Source organism: Acanthochromis polyacanthus, chromosome 5 (genome assembly GCF_021347895.1).
Source record: "Acanthochromis polyacanthus isolate Apoly-LR-REF ecotype Palm Island chromosome 5, KAUST_Apoly_ChrSc, whole genome shotgun sequence".
Classification (NCBI taxonomy): domain Eukaryota; kingdom Metazoa; phylum Chordata; class Actinopteri; family Pomacentridae; genus Acanthochromis; species Acanthochromis polyacanthus.
In genome coordinates, this window is record NC_067117.1 from 39989130 (window position 1) to 40002272 (window position 13143).

General features: G+C 38.8%; 1 protein-coding gene across 2 annotated transcripts in view; it reads right to left on the reverse strand.

Moving 5' to 3' along the window:
- The window catches only part of cadpsa (Ca2+-dependent activator protein for secretion a), a 224584-nt gene that overhangs the window by 102508 nt on the left and 108933 nt on the right, over positions 1-13143 (reverse strand). For both annotated transcript variants that reach the window (XM_051947997.1, XM_051947996.1), the window contains exon 11: positions 10670-10882. In XM_051947997.1, coding sequence (XP_051803957.1) covers positions 10670-10882 — 213 coding nt within the window. The remainder of the gene's footprint in view (positions 1-10669; positions 10883-13143) is intronic.

A 13143-nucleotide genomic window follows, 5' to 3' on the forward strand; every position in this document is an offset into this window, starting at 1 on the left:
ATAAAAGTAAATTCCACTGAATACTATACTCCCTGAAAAAATGATTTTGATATTCTATTCAATGCTATCTCACATCAATCAAGAATAAGATGTAATCAAGAATTAAATTTCAGTTGAGCAGGATGAAGTTAGCTGGACAGAACAGTTGTCTGGACATTTATCAGAAGGTTACTGCAGATGTGGAGGTGGAAGGTTAGTTCTGAGATCATGTTATGTTTATACATATTCACAATCTATACACCAATTTGAATCCAAACAAGCCAGAACATCTGGTTCAGGTCTGTTTTCTTTGGCCTCATGCATGTAACTAAATTGATCTTGCATTGGACAGTGAGTGCTGACCAAACACTTGTAGTGTATAGCAGAAAACGTTGGGTGTGCTACATGTACTAAGAGGACAGCTGCTGCTGCTGCGCTGCTGACATGCTGCTTCACTGTGTGGTCGATGCAGACAGGGTGCAAGACCACGAGACCAAGCCACAGTTTGTGAGAAACTGGAAGATTATAAACAATGACAGCTGGCCGTGCAACCACAGCATTTTACTGCTGCCAGCATGCACTCATGAACATAAAAGTAAGTTAGCATTTCTGAAGAGCACTTCATAAAAAGTTTGAACTAAACTCAGTTGTCCCACTATTGACTTGAAAATGACGCAACAGCCAATAGAAATATTTATACAAAATCATGTAAATTACAATGTTGTATCTCTGAAAACAAGCTGATAGTCTAACCGATTAGAATGGACGGAAAAAGAAAGACAACACAATCACCTGATATCAAGATGTTTGGGAGTGGATAAATTTGCAGAATATCAACTTGTGCTTCAATAGCAAAATTATTACAGTAGTGAATACCAATAAGCAAAAAAAAAGCAAAGCCTTCAGAATTTGGAGTGTCTGTTAAACTAGCAGTCAAATTGATGCTTTTAAAAACGAGACATGTCACTGACTAATAAAAGGATAGGTTCATGTTGGCCATGTGCTAAACCCTGCAAGTCAAGAAAATAAGAAAGATTAATTCCCTCATCACCCCACAACATACATTAAACCATCGAATTCATGACATCCGTTTACTCCAGTTGTGGTAACTAATTGTAGTCCTGGATATCTCAAAATAAAAGTAGTTTGGTATGTCACAGCAAATAACTTCTATCATCCACAATTTAGCTTGTTGGATCATACTATTATGCTAACTTCCAATGTATTCCCAGTACTAAAATATGCACTGATAAACTAAACTCTGTCAGGACAAAGCTCAGGTACAGCATTTGAATATATCTAAAAACCCTAAAGAGCAGGTTGTCTCCAAGGGTTAAAGGTGTAATGCTCCATCTTAGCAGAACGTTAAAACTATCAGCGACAAAAGATAAAAATGTGCATTTGACATCCAGTAAAAGCACTAAAGATTATCAGCACAACCAGGTCATTAGCACTAGCTGTTTAACCCATTTAAAGTCCCCAGGGCACCATTTACTGCCGGGCCCTAGTTCTGTACACTACACACTACAGATACGTATATGGAGAGTTCTCACTTGCCCAGTCAGAACTCCTAAATATCTGGCCAAAGAACAGCTTTTAAGTGCAACCAATGTTTTTTGGTAGTTTGATTAAACACACTATTAAATAAATCAAGGAACTATACAACACTGGTGCAGCACTCAGAGAGCACAGTCCTCCTCCAAGGCTGTTCATTTCCCCATATGGCATCGTCAGAAATGCAGCAATTTTTTAGTTAATGATGATCAGAAATCACGGCAGCATAGAATGTGGCCATTTAATAAAGATGTACCCACAAACAAAATAACCTTGCACTGAGCACAGGTGTGTGTTGTGCATGTGTACATTTTGTACAGATACCAAATTTTGTGACCTAAATATATGTACGGCTGGCAGGAATTGATGGGACTCAGAAACACCCCCATAATTTAATCAGTTGTTCCTTGTATCATTTCCTATGGAAAAGTCCCGAGGTTGATGCAGCTGATGTACTGTTCACTTGTTGTCGTGGTTGCAGTGACGCCATGCCGCTATCTGGCAATGATATAGAAATGTTTAACAAATCAATGGATCCAGACTATAAGCTCCATCACTGCCAAAATCTAGTCACTTGGTCCTTGTGTCATTTCTGACCTTCCCTGAAAATTTCATCCAAATCTATTAGTCCGTTTTTGAGTAATGTTGCTAACAGACAGACAGACAGACAGACAAAACAATGCTGATTGTCACATAACTTTGCTGCATTCCTTGTTGGGGTAATAATGCACTAAAATGTTGGGGCCTTGTGGCATTAGTATACGTTGTCAAACAGTTAAGCCTCATCCGTTTGAACTAAAAATGACAGTCACATAGAATACGTATAGTGGTTGTTTTCTGACAACGATGCTATATATACTAGCTCTATGTAATGTTCAAATCATTGGTTGCCCTGATGCAGGATCCTGGTTTAACCTTTAACTCGGACATAGTCTAAAGGGGTTATCCAGATGAGACAGTGATATTGAACTGTCAAATGTAGAAAAATGATTACCAAGATTTTTTTTCCTCATGCTTCATGCTCATATTTAATACGGTCAGTATGAGCATGGTGACTTCCTATCACACAGCAAAAATATATATAGACATTGCTTGTAAGACTTGTAAGATATGGCTTAAGAAAGAAATTGAATTTTGACAAGACAACTCTGAAAAATAACACACTTGAAAGGCATTAATTCTCAATAACTCCACACCTCATCAAAGATTCACAGAACTATGATTTTGAGTAGACACTGGACACACGATTAAGCCAAACCTGGGATGATATGAATGAAGGATACACTGATCTACACAGCAATCAAGAGATTTGTCAGCCAACGTTCTCTTCACTGCCCATCGAAGGCACCCCAGCTGTCAATCAATAAACAAAACATAGCTAGGATGCTGGGAGCTGATTGTGTTCCCTCAACAAGTCCCAGCCAACACCCTCCCCCAAAAATCTAAAAAGGTGACATTGTGGTGCCCCTTTGGTCTGTAGCGGGTGGCCTGTCAGGTCTGTTTGATGTGAGTGAGCGGGAGTGGAGGCGGGAGGGCTGGACAGTAACACGCAGTGACATTAGTCACCCCCACCCGCCTGGACTAGGGAGGGACAACCCTGACAATGATTGATGGCTGCTATTCATTTATAGATCCGGAGGAGAGGGATTGGGAGGCAGTGGACACACTGATGGTCCTGGGTTTGGTGGTCAAAAGCATGCGGCTCGCTTTTTTTGTGGGCTGATCATGAAACATATACAAACTGTTAATTCCCCCATATGGCATTGCCAAGAATGCAGCATTTTTGTATTGATGATCAGAAATCACATAAAATGTGCCATTGAATATAGATGTACCCTAAAACAAAATGACCTTGCGCTGAGCACAGGCATGTGTTACACATGTGTACGTTATGTATGGATACTGAATCGCGTGACCTAAATATGTAGTGGGCAGCGAGAATTTACGGGACTCAGAAACACCCCTGCAATTTAAACAATTGTTCTTTGTATCATTTCCGATGAATAAGTCCCGATAAGTCCTCAGTGTTTAATCTGTAGTAGGATCACAATTGTGATCATCAGCAGGCAGCTGATGTTGGGTTCACTTCTTGTCATAAGTTGGGTTTCCATTACAGTTTTTCACAAAATAAAAGCGATATTTCTAAAATTTCGACAAAGTATATTTGCGCTTTGAACGTGTTTCCATTGAAGGTTGTTCTGGGCAGAAGCATCGCAACTCTCAGAAAATTTCATGCCGCGAGATTTCACTGCAGGAAGATGGACACCCAAAACCTGTTGCGTGTAGGTGTTGTTATGTTCACATCGACTGCTGTTTGCTGTCTAGTATGGCAGTGATCTTTTTCTCAAGAATAATGGCAAGAAAAGTCTCGGTCTCCTCTTCTGTCCATACATAACGCACCATGTTTACTCGGAGAGAACTGGTCATGTGACCAGGTACGTCACGTCCGGTGACGTATAATTTCGGAAAAAGTGTTTCCATTGCGCTTTTGCGATATTTTTCAATATCGAAACATCTGAAAAACCACCTCATGAGAGCGTAAAAACTTTTTTGCGATATTTTCGTCATTTTTCGAAATTCAGGTGTTTCCATTACCAGTTTTTTATTGCACTATTTACATTTTGCGCATATCTAAGGGTAATGGAAACGCAGCTATAGTTACAGTGCCGCTATCTCACAATGATACAGAAATCTTTAACAAATTTGTGGATCCAGACTATAATCCGCACCACTGCCAAAATCTAATCATTTGCTCCTTGTGTCATTTCTGACCTTCCCTGAAAATTTCATCCTTATCCATTGGTCTGTTTTTGAGTAATGTTGCGAACAGACAGACAGACGGACAGACAAACCAATGCCGACCGTCACATAACTCCGCCACGTTTCTTTGCAGAGTAATACCAGAATGACAAAGACTGGTGTCTGGAAGGAGACACAACATAAAAGGTCACAGGCAAATGTCCAAGTGAGGAGAAAGATGTAAAAAGATGGACATGTATTTTTCCTGTTTTAATCACTCAACATACATGTGCTGTTTTTTCTCATCAGTTGAAGCTTTAGTGACCTTAAGAGTATATAACAAAATTTAGTTCACCTCTGTGCACTGACTAAAAATGACAAAAACGGTTGAGTTGTCTGTAGTGTAAAGTAGGTGGCTTTCACTGCAAATAACACATTTTAAATTATGTCTAATTAAAAGCAGGTTAACTACGAGTTTAGCTTTTAAAGGGGTTGACTTTGTCCTTCCAACTGCTGGAGTATTTCTGTAACAACAGTTTCAGCAGATAATCCTTGTACCTAGTTCAATTCACTTATAGTCTATTTTTCAATGCAGGGTTTGTAAATAGTGACTTGTGCGAGGCAGCATTTTTTAACGACAGCTACTTTATTTTAGACTGATCTTTCTTTAAAACTTACCCAATAGTTTCTGTGTTGAAAATTAACTGAGTAGTTTCGTATTGTAAATGAAAACAAACTGTTAATGCACTAAACAAAATCTAACAATATAAAACTACTACTAAGAAAAACAAAAAAACTAAAAATGTGAAAGATAATGACAATGCATCAGGATATTTGTTATCACATTTTCAAACATAGATGGTAGATCTAAATTGTGGATCAGAGATATTTAAGACACAGAATGTCTTCAGTTCACAATGTTCAATGTTTGTACATTTTAGGTGACAGCAGTTTCAGTTGATGTTGATTATAGTGGCAACACTATATAAATACAGTGTATTATAAGAAAGACTAGTTACAGCATTAAACAATGCATCCTATTTTCAGAGGTGGGTAGTGACGAGTTACATTTACTCCGTTACATTTACTTGTGTAACTTTTCGAAAAAAATGTACTTCTGAGAGTAGTTTTACTCTGCCATACTTTTATCTTTTACTTGAGTAGATTTGTGAAGAAGAAACGCTACTCTTACTCCATTACACTGGGCTACACTCAACTGGTTACTTTTCCATTTATCACATTAGCTCTGCTTTGTTTTGCCAGAGAGACGCCCCAGTGGATTTACCACATGACTGTGTTTCAGCAATCAGACGAAGCAACAATAATCACGTGACTCCGTTTCACCAGATGTCGCCATGCGGTCACATGAAGACATACGAACTGTGGTAGCATAGTGGCACGAACTCTACACAAGGAACAGACAGGGAATGAAAAAACAGGGGCATTTTCGAGAAGTTTGATCTTGCTTCGGAGTCCGACAACATTAGCATAGCATTAGCATGGATATGTCTGTCTTTGGCTTTTGTCTTCTGTTTACTAACACAGGCGAAGTGAAACCTGATGTCATGCTTGGTAAGTCCACGTGATACAGCCAGGGGATAGAATAGAATAGAATAGAATAGAATAGAATAGAATAGAATAGAATCACTTTATTCATCCCCGAAGGGAAATTCAATAGGGAGGGGGGAATCTGACGGCTGAACATTCGGATATTCGAGCCAGCCCTAGTTGTAATGTTATTTTCTATCTACTGAGCATGAGTAATTTGGAGGGAAGTGAATTACAGTCTATCTTGTATTTATTTCAAAAGCTTTATGTTGCGAAAAACTAGGACTTGGAAATTTGTGTTTTTTGTGCCTTAACTTGTCATTTTGTAAAGATGTTGTTTATTTTTGCAATTTTTTATTTTGCTATTTGGAAATATCAAATTTCGAAATTATTTTACATTTTTGTCTGTCTGATCACAACATTTCTAAAAAATAAGTCAGACATTACAATCAAACAGTTACTCAGTACTTCAGTAGTCTTTTCACCAAATACTTTTTAACTCTTTTTTGGATGACCGCTTTTTACTTCTACTTGAGTGATATTATTTTGAAGGAACGTTACTCTTTCTTGAGTACAATTTTTGACTAGTCTGCTCACCTCTGTCCATATTGTACTGTAGATTACTGGACTGAATTAAACAGTCATTAACTGTTTCGGTGAAGAATAATTCTAACACTGTAAATATACAGTATGATACTGGCAACCACAGTTTGCTAAAATATTCTACTGTGTAAGAGAATAATTGGCTAATGCAGTTTGGAGCATATTAATGTACTGTATATGCAAAATATATTAGCAGTGAATGTTTTGCATGTACAGTCAGTTCAGAAGAAATGTTATTGCTCTGTTGCAATAAATATGATCAAGAATACATTAACTGTATATAAAAATATAATATTTCATAGAAGATAGGGTTGGGGCTTTAGTAGTACAGAGCAAAGCTTCACAATGTGAACAGCATTCACAGTAATTAATGTGCATAATGAAGGGAACAACACAAAACAAGAACATATTTGAAAACCAAAGCAGAAAATGTCCCCCAAACATTTTGATTTTACTGAAGCTACATTACAGTCAACAGATTAGATTACATTTTATTTTACTGTCAGTCAGCCTGCCAAGAAAAAGGGTAAGCAGCAAAGCATAGCTTCAAGCAAGCCTTTCAATACTTTGTTGTTACAATGTTTTAATGTATTCTATTGTGATATGGGTTGGGGGTAGGTGACTGGGTTAGTGTGGGTGACGTGATGTTATTCATTGCACTGATCCAGGTGTGAACCAGCAAGTAGTTATTTGGTAACATTGACTGATTGCTGCCTGAATTAATTGTGCAGCAACCACGCTGTATTATTCATGAGTTGGCACTTTTAACTTGGTAATTACCAGCTGCTGAGACTCAGTGGGACTCCAGTGGTTGTGTCAAAAACAGCTTGCTCAGTAAAGTCATTTACACAAATGCATGCAGTAAGCATTTCTCCAATTGTTGGTCTGCACCCATTTCTTTTTCAGTCGGTTATACTGTCTTGTGTATTTTATGATCTACAGATAGAGTTTGTCGAATATTTCTTGAAAATGTTTTTGTGTCTTTTTTGTGATTATTATGAATATTACTACAGCCTAATAATAATAATAATAATGTAGAAGATCCCGGTTCGCGTCCCAGATCTTTCTGCATGGAGTCTCCATGTTCTCCCTGTTCATGCGTAGGTTTTCTCCAGGTTCTCCAGCTTCCGCCCACAATCCAGAGCTCCAGTTAGCTGGTAACTCTAAATTGTCTGTAGGTGTGAATGTGATTGTTCGTCTCTATATGTCTCTATATAGATTAACTCATTATTATTATTATCTTTATTATTATTGTTATTATTATTATTATAGATAATATAGACATATAGAGACAAACAGTCACACTGGAATTCACACCTATGGACAATTTAGAGTAACCAATTAACCTCAGCATGTTTCTGGACTGAACAGGGAGAACATGCAAACTCTATGCAGGAAGATCCCAGGTCCAAGCCAGGATGCGAACCGGGGATGTTCTCGCTGCGATCCAAATTGAATGATTAAAAGATTTCTTGTTTACATGCTACAGACCCTGCACTTTATTTCAGTGTTGGACACCCACACTGAGTAACTCTTTCTGACCATTTTAGACTCCCTTACACATTAAATGGAACTCTTCTGAAATAGCCCCCAGGGTATAGGAGTAAAGTTTAGTAAACTTGAGTCACCTCTCACCTTTATTGTCATTATTCATTTTAAATGTCAATATAGCAGAGTCAATTCCATTGTGGCTCTGTATTATGTTGTGAAGTAGCAAACATAACTCTTGTTCTCTATTTGTAGTAGGCCTAAATGTAGACAAAGAAACAATGACATTACGATTACAAAAAAGACTTGAATGAATGAATACAAAGCTGCAGCTGGATGAGGTGATCCAGTAGTCCAGAGACAGGGTGGCACTTTTGCATAGTTGCATTGAAAAAGTGTGCCAAAGTAAGAACACTAAGAGTCAAAGCTCATAGTTACAAAGAAAACATTCACACTGTTGCATTGTCAAAGTTAACGTTAAAAACCTGATAGTAAACAAAGCTAAACTCTTGCAAAGTAGAAACAATAGAACCAGAAAACCATTGTGGAACAATAGCCCAACATCTTAACAATGGAAAAGCCTCAGTTTAGGTAAAAAAGAAAGTTATTTGGGGGCTAAATTCAAATGAGCATCCAACTCATTGTGGATGTGTTTATTCCAGTGAATGGTCTTGAGCTTTACAACTTGCTGGTGAGTTCATTACTTAAAAATATGATTCTAATTGTTAGCAGGAGGTCATAGTGAAGAATGCTCCTCCTCTTCTCCAGAAGTGTGGTTCTCTTCTGAGTTGACAGTTTGTGACAATTATTGGTTGTTTGGAAGGTGAAAGATGTCCTGTTGTCTCCTAAACGGAGGGAGTATGGTCATTCTGTAGAAAACATTCAACATGCAGAGGTTCCATTTAGGTGAAAGCTTTGTGTTAGCTGTCTTCTGAAATGGTCTCCCACCAAAATTAACACCTGTGAAGAAAGGTGTCTGCATGTTGCTCTGTTGTTCTGCTCCTTATGCATAATCAGTCTTTATAACACAGCACAGCTCCTGACGGTCACCCGAATTCAGGATGATTTTATAAAGAAGAGGTGTAGTTGTTTTCATATTGTCCATTTCTTTTTCTTTAGACAGCTTAATGCTGATGTAGAATGTAATGAACCGCCCTACACAGGACAAGGGTAAGGCTGCTAAGTTTTTAAAATGCAGTTCATTTACAGCTACATGCTATATTAGCCAGTCACTCAGACAGGCAGCAGAAACATGAACAATGCACATTTATGTTATCTGAACGAGGTAGTTGATCAGATTATGTAGGTTGCATTTCATTGAATCCCAGTAATAACCTTTCAAAGGCCCTTTGACATTTTAAGATTGAACAAAGGATAAAATTAGACAAATGGGATGTGTGAATCAAATTTAAGAGCTAACAAAGATAATATTAGAAGACTTTACATCTCAGCTGAAGTTACACTAAATATTCCTGTGGAAAGCAGCAACCCAACGGAAGCCTATGGAGCCCATAGAAGACATGAGACGGGAGGTTCATGTCCTCTCTACGTCTGCACTTGTGAGCTGAAACCTCACTGGCTCTTAGCAGGTGGACTGACTCACACCAGCCTGACCTGTCTATTTTTTCTGTATAAAAACAAAAAAAGTCTAAATTTCTTCCCTTAAAAATTGTAATAAAAGATACAACTCTGTTAAGCCTTATTAATTTCAACGGTTCATTTGTGAGGCTGAGGATCATTGCTAGCTGACAAATCCCATCCAGTTATGTTCAATATTGAAATTCTTCTCAGGTTATGTGAAACGAATTATACTACTATTGATAATAGGAAATGAAGATAAAAAATGCTGTCAGATCTCTCCACATGTAGAATGCTTCCCCTGCATATCCAATTCTGTGCTTTATGATTGTTTTATTTAATGTGATGATAAAGCAACTGTCATTTTCCCTGGTAAGAAATAGACTTACTATGGCTTTGCAGAAATCACAAATACAAAACTTTCCTAAAAACCAAACAAGCATATGAAACTTATTCCTAACCAACAGTGAAGCCCTTTCACAGGCTGATCCATGAAACCTAAATCTGATCTTTCCCTGCCATATAGATGGCCAATATATAGACAGCACAGCCAAAGCAATTCATTTCTGCACGTATCTTAAATTACAAAGAAATCAGTATCTCCCACATTTCAGGCCTCCGATAGCAACAACAAAAAGATTGATCATTAAGTTATTAAACCAGAGCAAGAGTGATGGACAACAAAAGGAGAACAGAGAAAGAAAAGGGAGGAAAGCACTTACCCTTCAATCCAGCTACAAGATAGCAGGGTCAGGGTGTAGAAGAAGAAGTAGAAGAAGAAAAGGAAGAAGGAACAAACAGAGAAACATAAAGACACACAGCAAAGCCACCAATGCTTTAGCAGCAGTTCTACGACAAAGAGCGAAGCAGCACACAGAGAAAGAACAACAGTAACAGTCGAGAACGTGTGCAGTATATGACCAGAGAAAGCTAAGGACATTATGGACTAATATGTAAACAGATGTAGTGAGGACAACTACAGAAAGAGACAAAGTGAAACAGGAAGCACAGGAGAAAACAATAAGCTTAGAGTGACAAAAACACAAATCTAAACTTCTTGTTATTCGAGTTTTGTGTACTGTAGTAAACTGTCATTATTTACTTCATCAGCAAACAGACACTCGCTTTGCCTAAAACATTTATTTATTAAAAAAAATGACAAAGAGAGCTGAAAACTTACAGAACTGAGAAATAGGTGCATCAAGTTGTGGCGCTGTGCCCCCCCTTGAGTTAAGTTTCTGGACCTGGGTGGGAGGAACTGGCTTGTGTGACTGGCCGGTGGCTCGGTACATAGCCTGCACCCACAGGATACGGTCCTGCTCATCATCACTGGCAAAAATCACAGTGTCACCCTCTTTTACAGCATTAAAAAATGTCCGACCTCCATCTAGACCTGAAGATAGAGCAGAGGAAGAAGATGTTCTTAAGTCTGAGATATTAACAGGACTGGATTACAGGAACATACTTATTTAATACAAAATACATGAATAGAGTTCAACGTAGGTCGACAGTCATAACTTACAATCACAGCAGTATCACAATGTATGCTAGTCATGTATTTATAGTATATAGACAAACATATACAAAGATAAAGAGAATCATTATTATCAGTAATGACTGTTCACACTTAGAGTGAACTGCTGAGAGCTAGAGGCTCTCACACAGGAAAAATACTGATTATCAGGTACAACAGCATATTTACAGCATTTATGAGCCTAAATTAGAGCTGTATTTGTTTTTATTTTCTGACAACACACAAAAGTATACAAATAAGAACACATGAACTGTTGATTTACTATTGAAGCACAGTAAACAGAAAAAAATAATGATACAAATCGTAAATTAAAAGGTATTCCAAGTTAGATCGCACTCCTCTTCTTAAAAGTTGGAGTCAAATCCAAAACGAAGTGGTCAAATGGTTGAAATATGATCAGCAGAGGCCAAAGTATCCTGGAATTTTCTCCTAAATATGTGTCAAGCTGTGTATTAGCAATAATGTGACTTAGTGCCCTCGCTTATTCAAAATCTCAAGGAAACAAAATAGCAACTGGAATTTATCAAAAATAATGATGAAACTTGACTTATAAATTAATATTAATAGTTGATAAGTGGTAATCCCCTCGAAGAATTGCTACCTTATTGTGGTAGAGAGGTTTAAGCGTCCCTGTGATTCTGGGAGCTTTGCTGTTGAGAGCAATAGCCACTACTGTCCCCTCGGGTTTCCCAAGGCAAATTGGTCCTAGGGGAAGGGAACGCGCAAAGGGCGCTTCATAAAACTCCAATGATATCAGAGAAAATGAAAGGCTCTACCTTGCCCAGAAAACAGAGACTGGGACCCTCTCCTGGTGCCAGACATGAGAGGGGAGTTAATCTACAAGCATCTGGCCTTGCCCCGTGGGACGTGGTCGGACACAGCCTGAAGTGACAACATGGGACTGCCTCTGCTGTTCCAGCCCCTGAGGTGGAAAAGTTTCTGGAAAAATTTCTCCTGCATCCCGTCGGACGTTGGGGACAAGGAATCTGAGCGAGCCATTTTCAAAGCCACCATTGCAAAGGTCACTGGTGCCTGTCATGGCGGCGTCCTGAAAATGTGCTGGTGGACACTGGCGGTGAAGGAGGCCATCAGACTGAGGAAGGTGACCTTTCTGGCCTGGTTGGCTTGGGGATCTCCCGAAACAGCAGACAGGTAGCATTTGGCCAAAATGGCCACAGCTACAGCAGATGTGGATGAAGAATTTTGTGTGAGGGAGGAATTCAGAGAGGCTATGGAGAAGTACTTTTGGTTGGTATTGAGGAGGTTCTGGCAAATTATGTGATGCCTCAGAAAAGGGAGGCAGGGCTTGAACCAGGCTGTCTACTGCCAGAGGATAACTGCTGATGTGGACTGGGGACATCATAGGCCGGGGGGAGGAGCACTTTGAAGAACTGCTTAACCTGTTTAACATGTCCTCTGCTGAGAAGGCAGAGCCTGAAGACTCAGGGGAGGCTTTGCCCATATCTGTATTAGAGGTTGTGGAGGTAGTCAAGAATCTTCTTGGTGGAAAGGCACCAGGTGTGGATGAGATTTACCCTGAGATGATAAAAGTCTGTACATCACTGGACTGTCTTGGTTGTCACATTGTTCAGAGTTGCATGGTCATCAGGAATGGTGGCTTTGGAGAAGCCTTTGGGGTGGTGGTTCCCATTTTTCAAAAGGCAGACCAGAGGGTGTGCTTCAAATATCAAATTTCTGGAATGACCTGCTTCACTTGCTGTCTCCATGACCCGACCCCAAATAAGTCAAAGAAAATGAATAGATGTATAGTAAGTGGTTATAATTGGATATTGAATGGTAAAATCTGTAAAATGTTTACTGCCAACATAGCTGACCTTGCGGACTTCTTCACTTTTAGAAGCTATGGCAATATTTACATTTTTTTGGGCTCTGTTTGGCTCTGGCAGCATTTTGGTACACGGACTTTCTTTTGTAAATCAACTGTAAAAGCTCCTCTCGAGCCACAAGAAAAAAATGTATGACAGGTTGAGTAGTACTTCCCCTGACTGATAAGCTAATGTTAAAATGGGTAAAGCTGAACTTGGTCCTCTGACCCTTTGAATTGTACCATTGCTCAGTATATAATATTTAATGTTCTATTTTATGGGTGTATTGTGTAT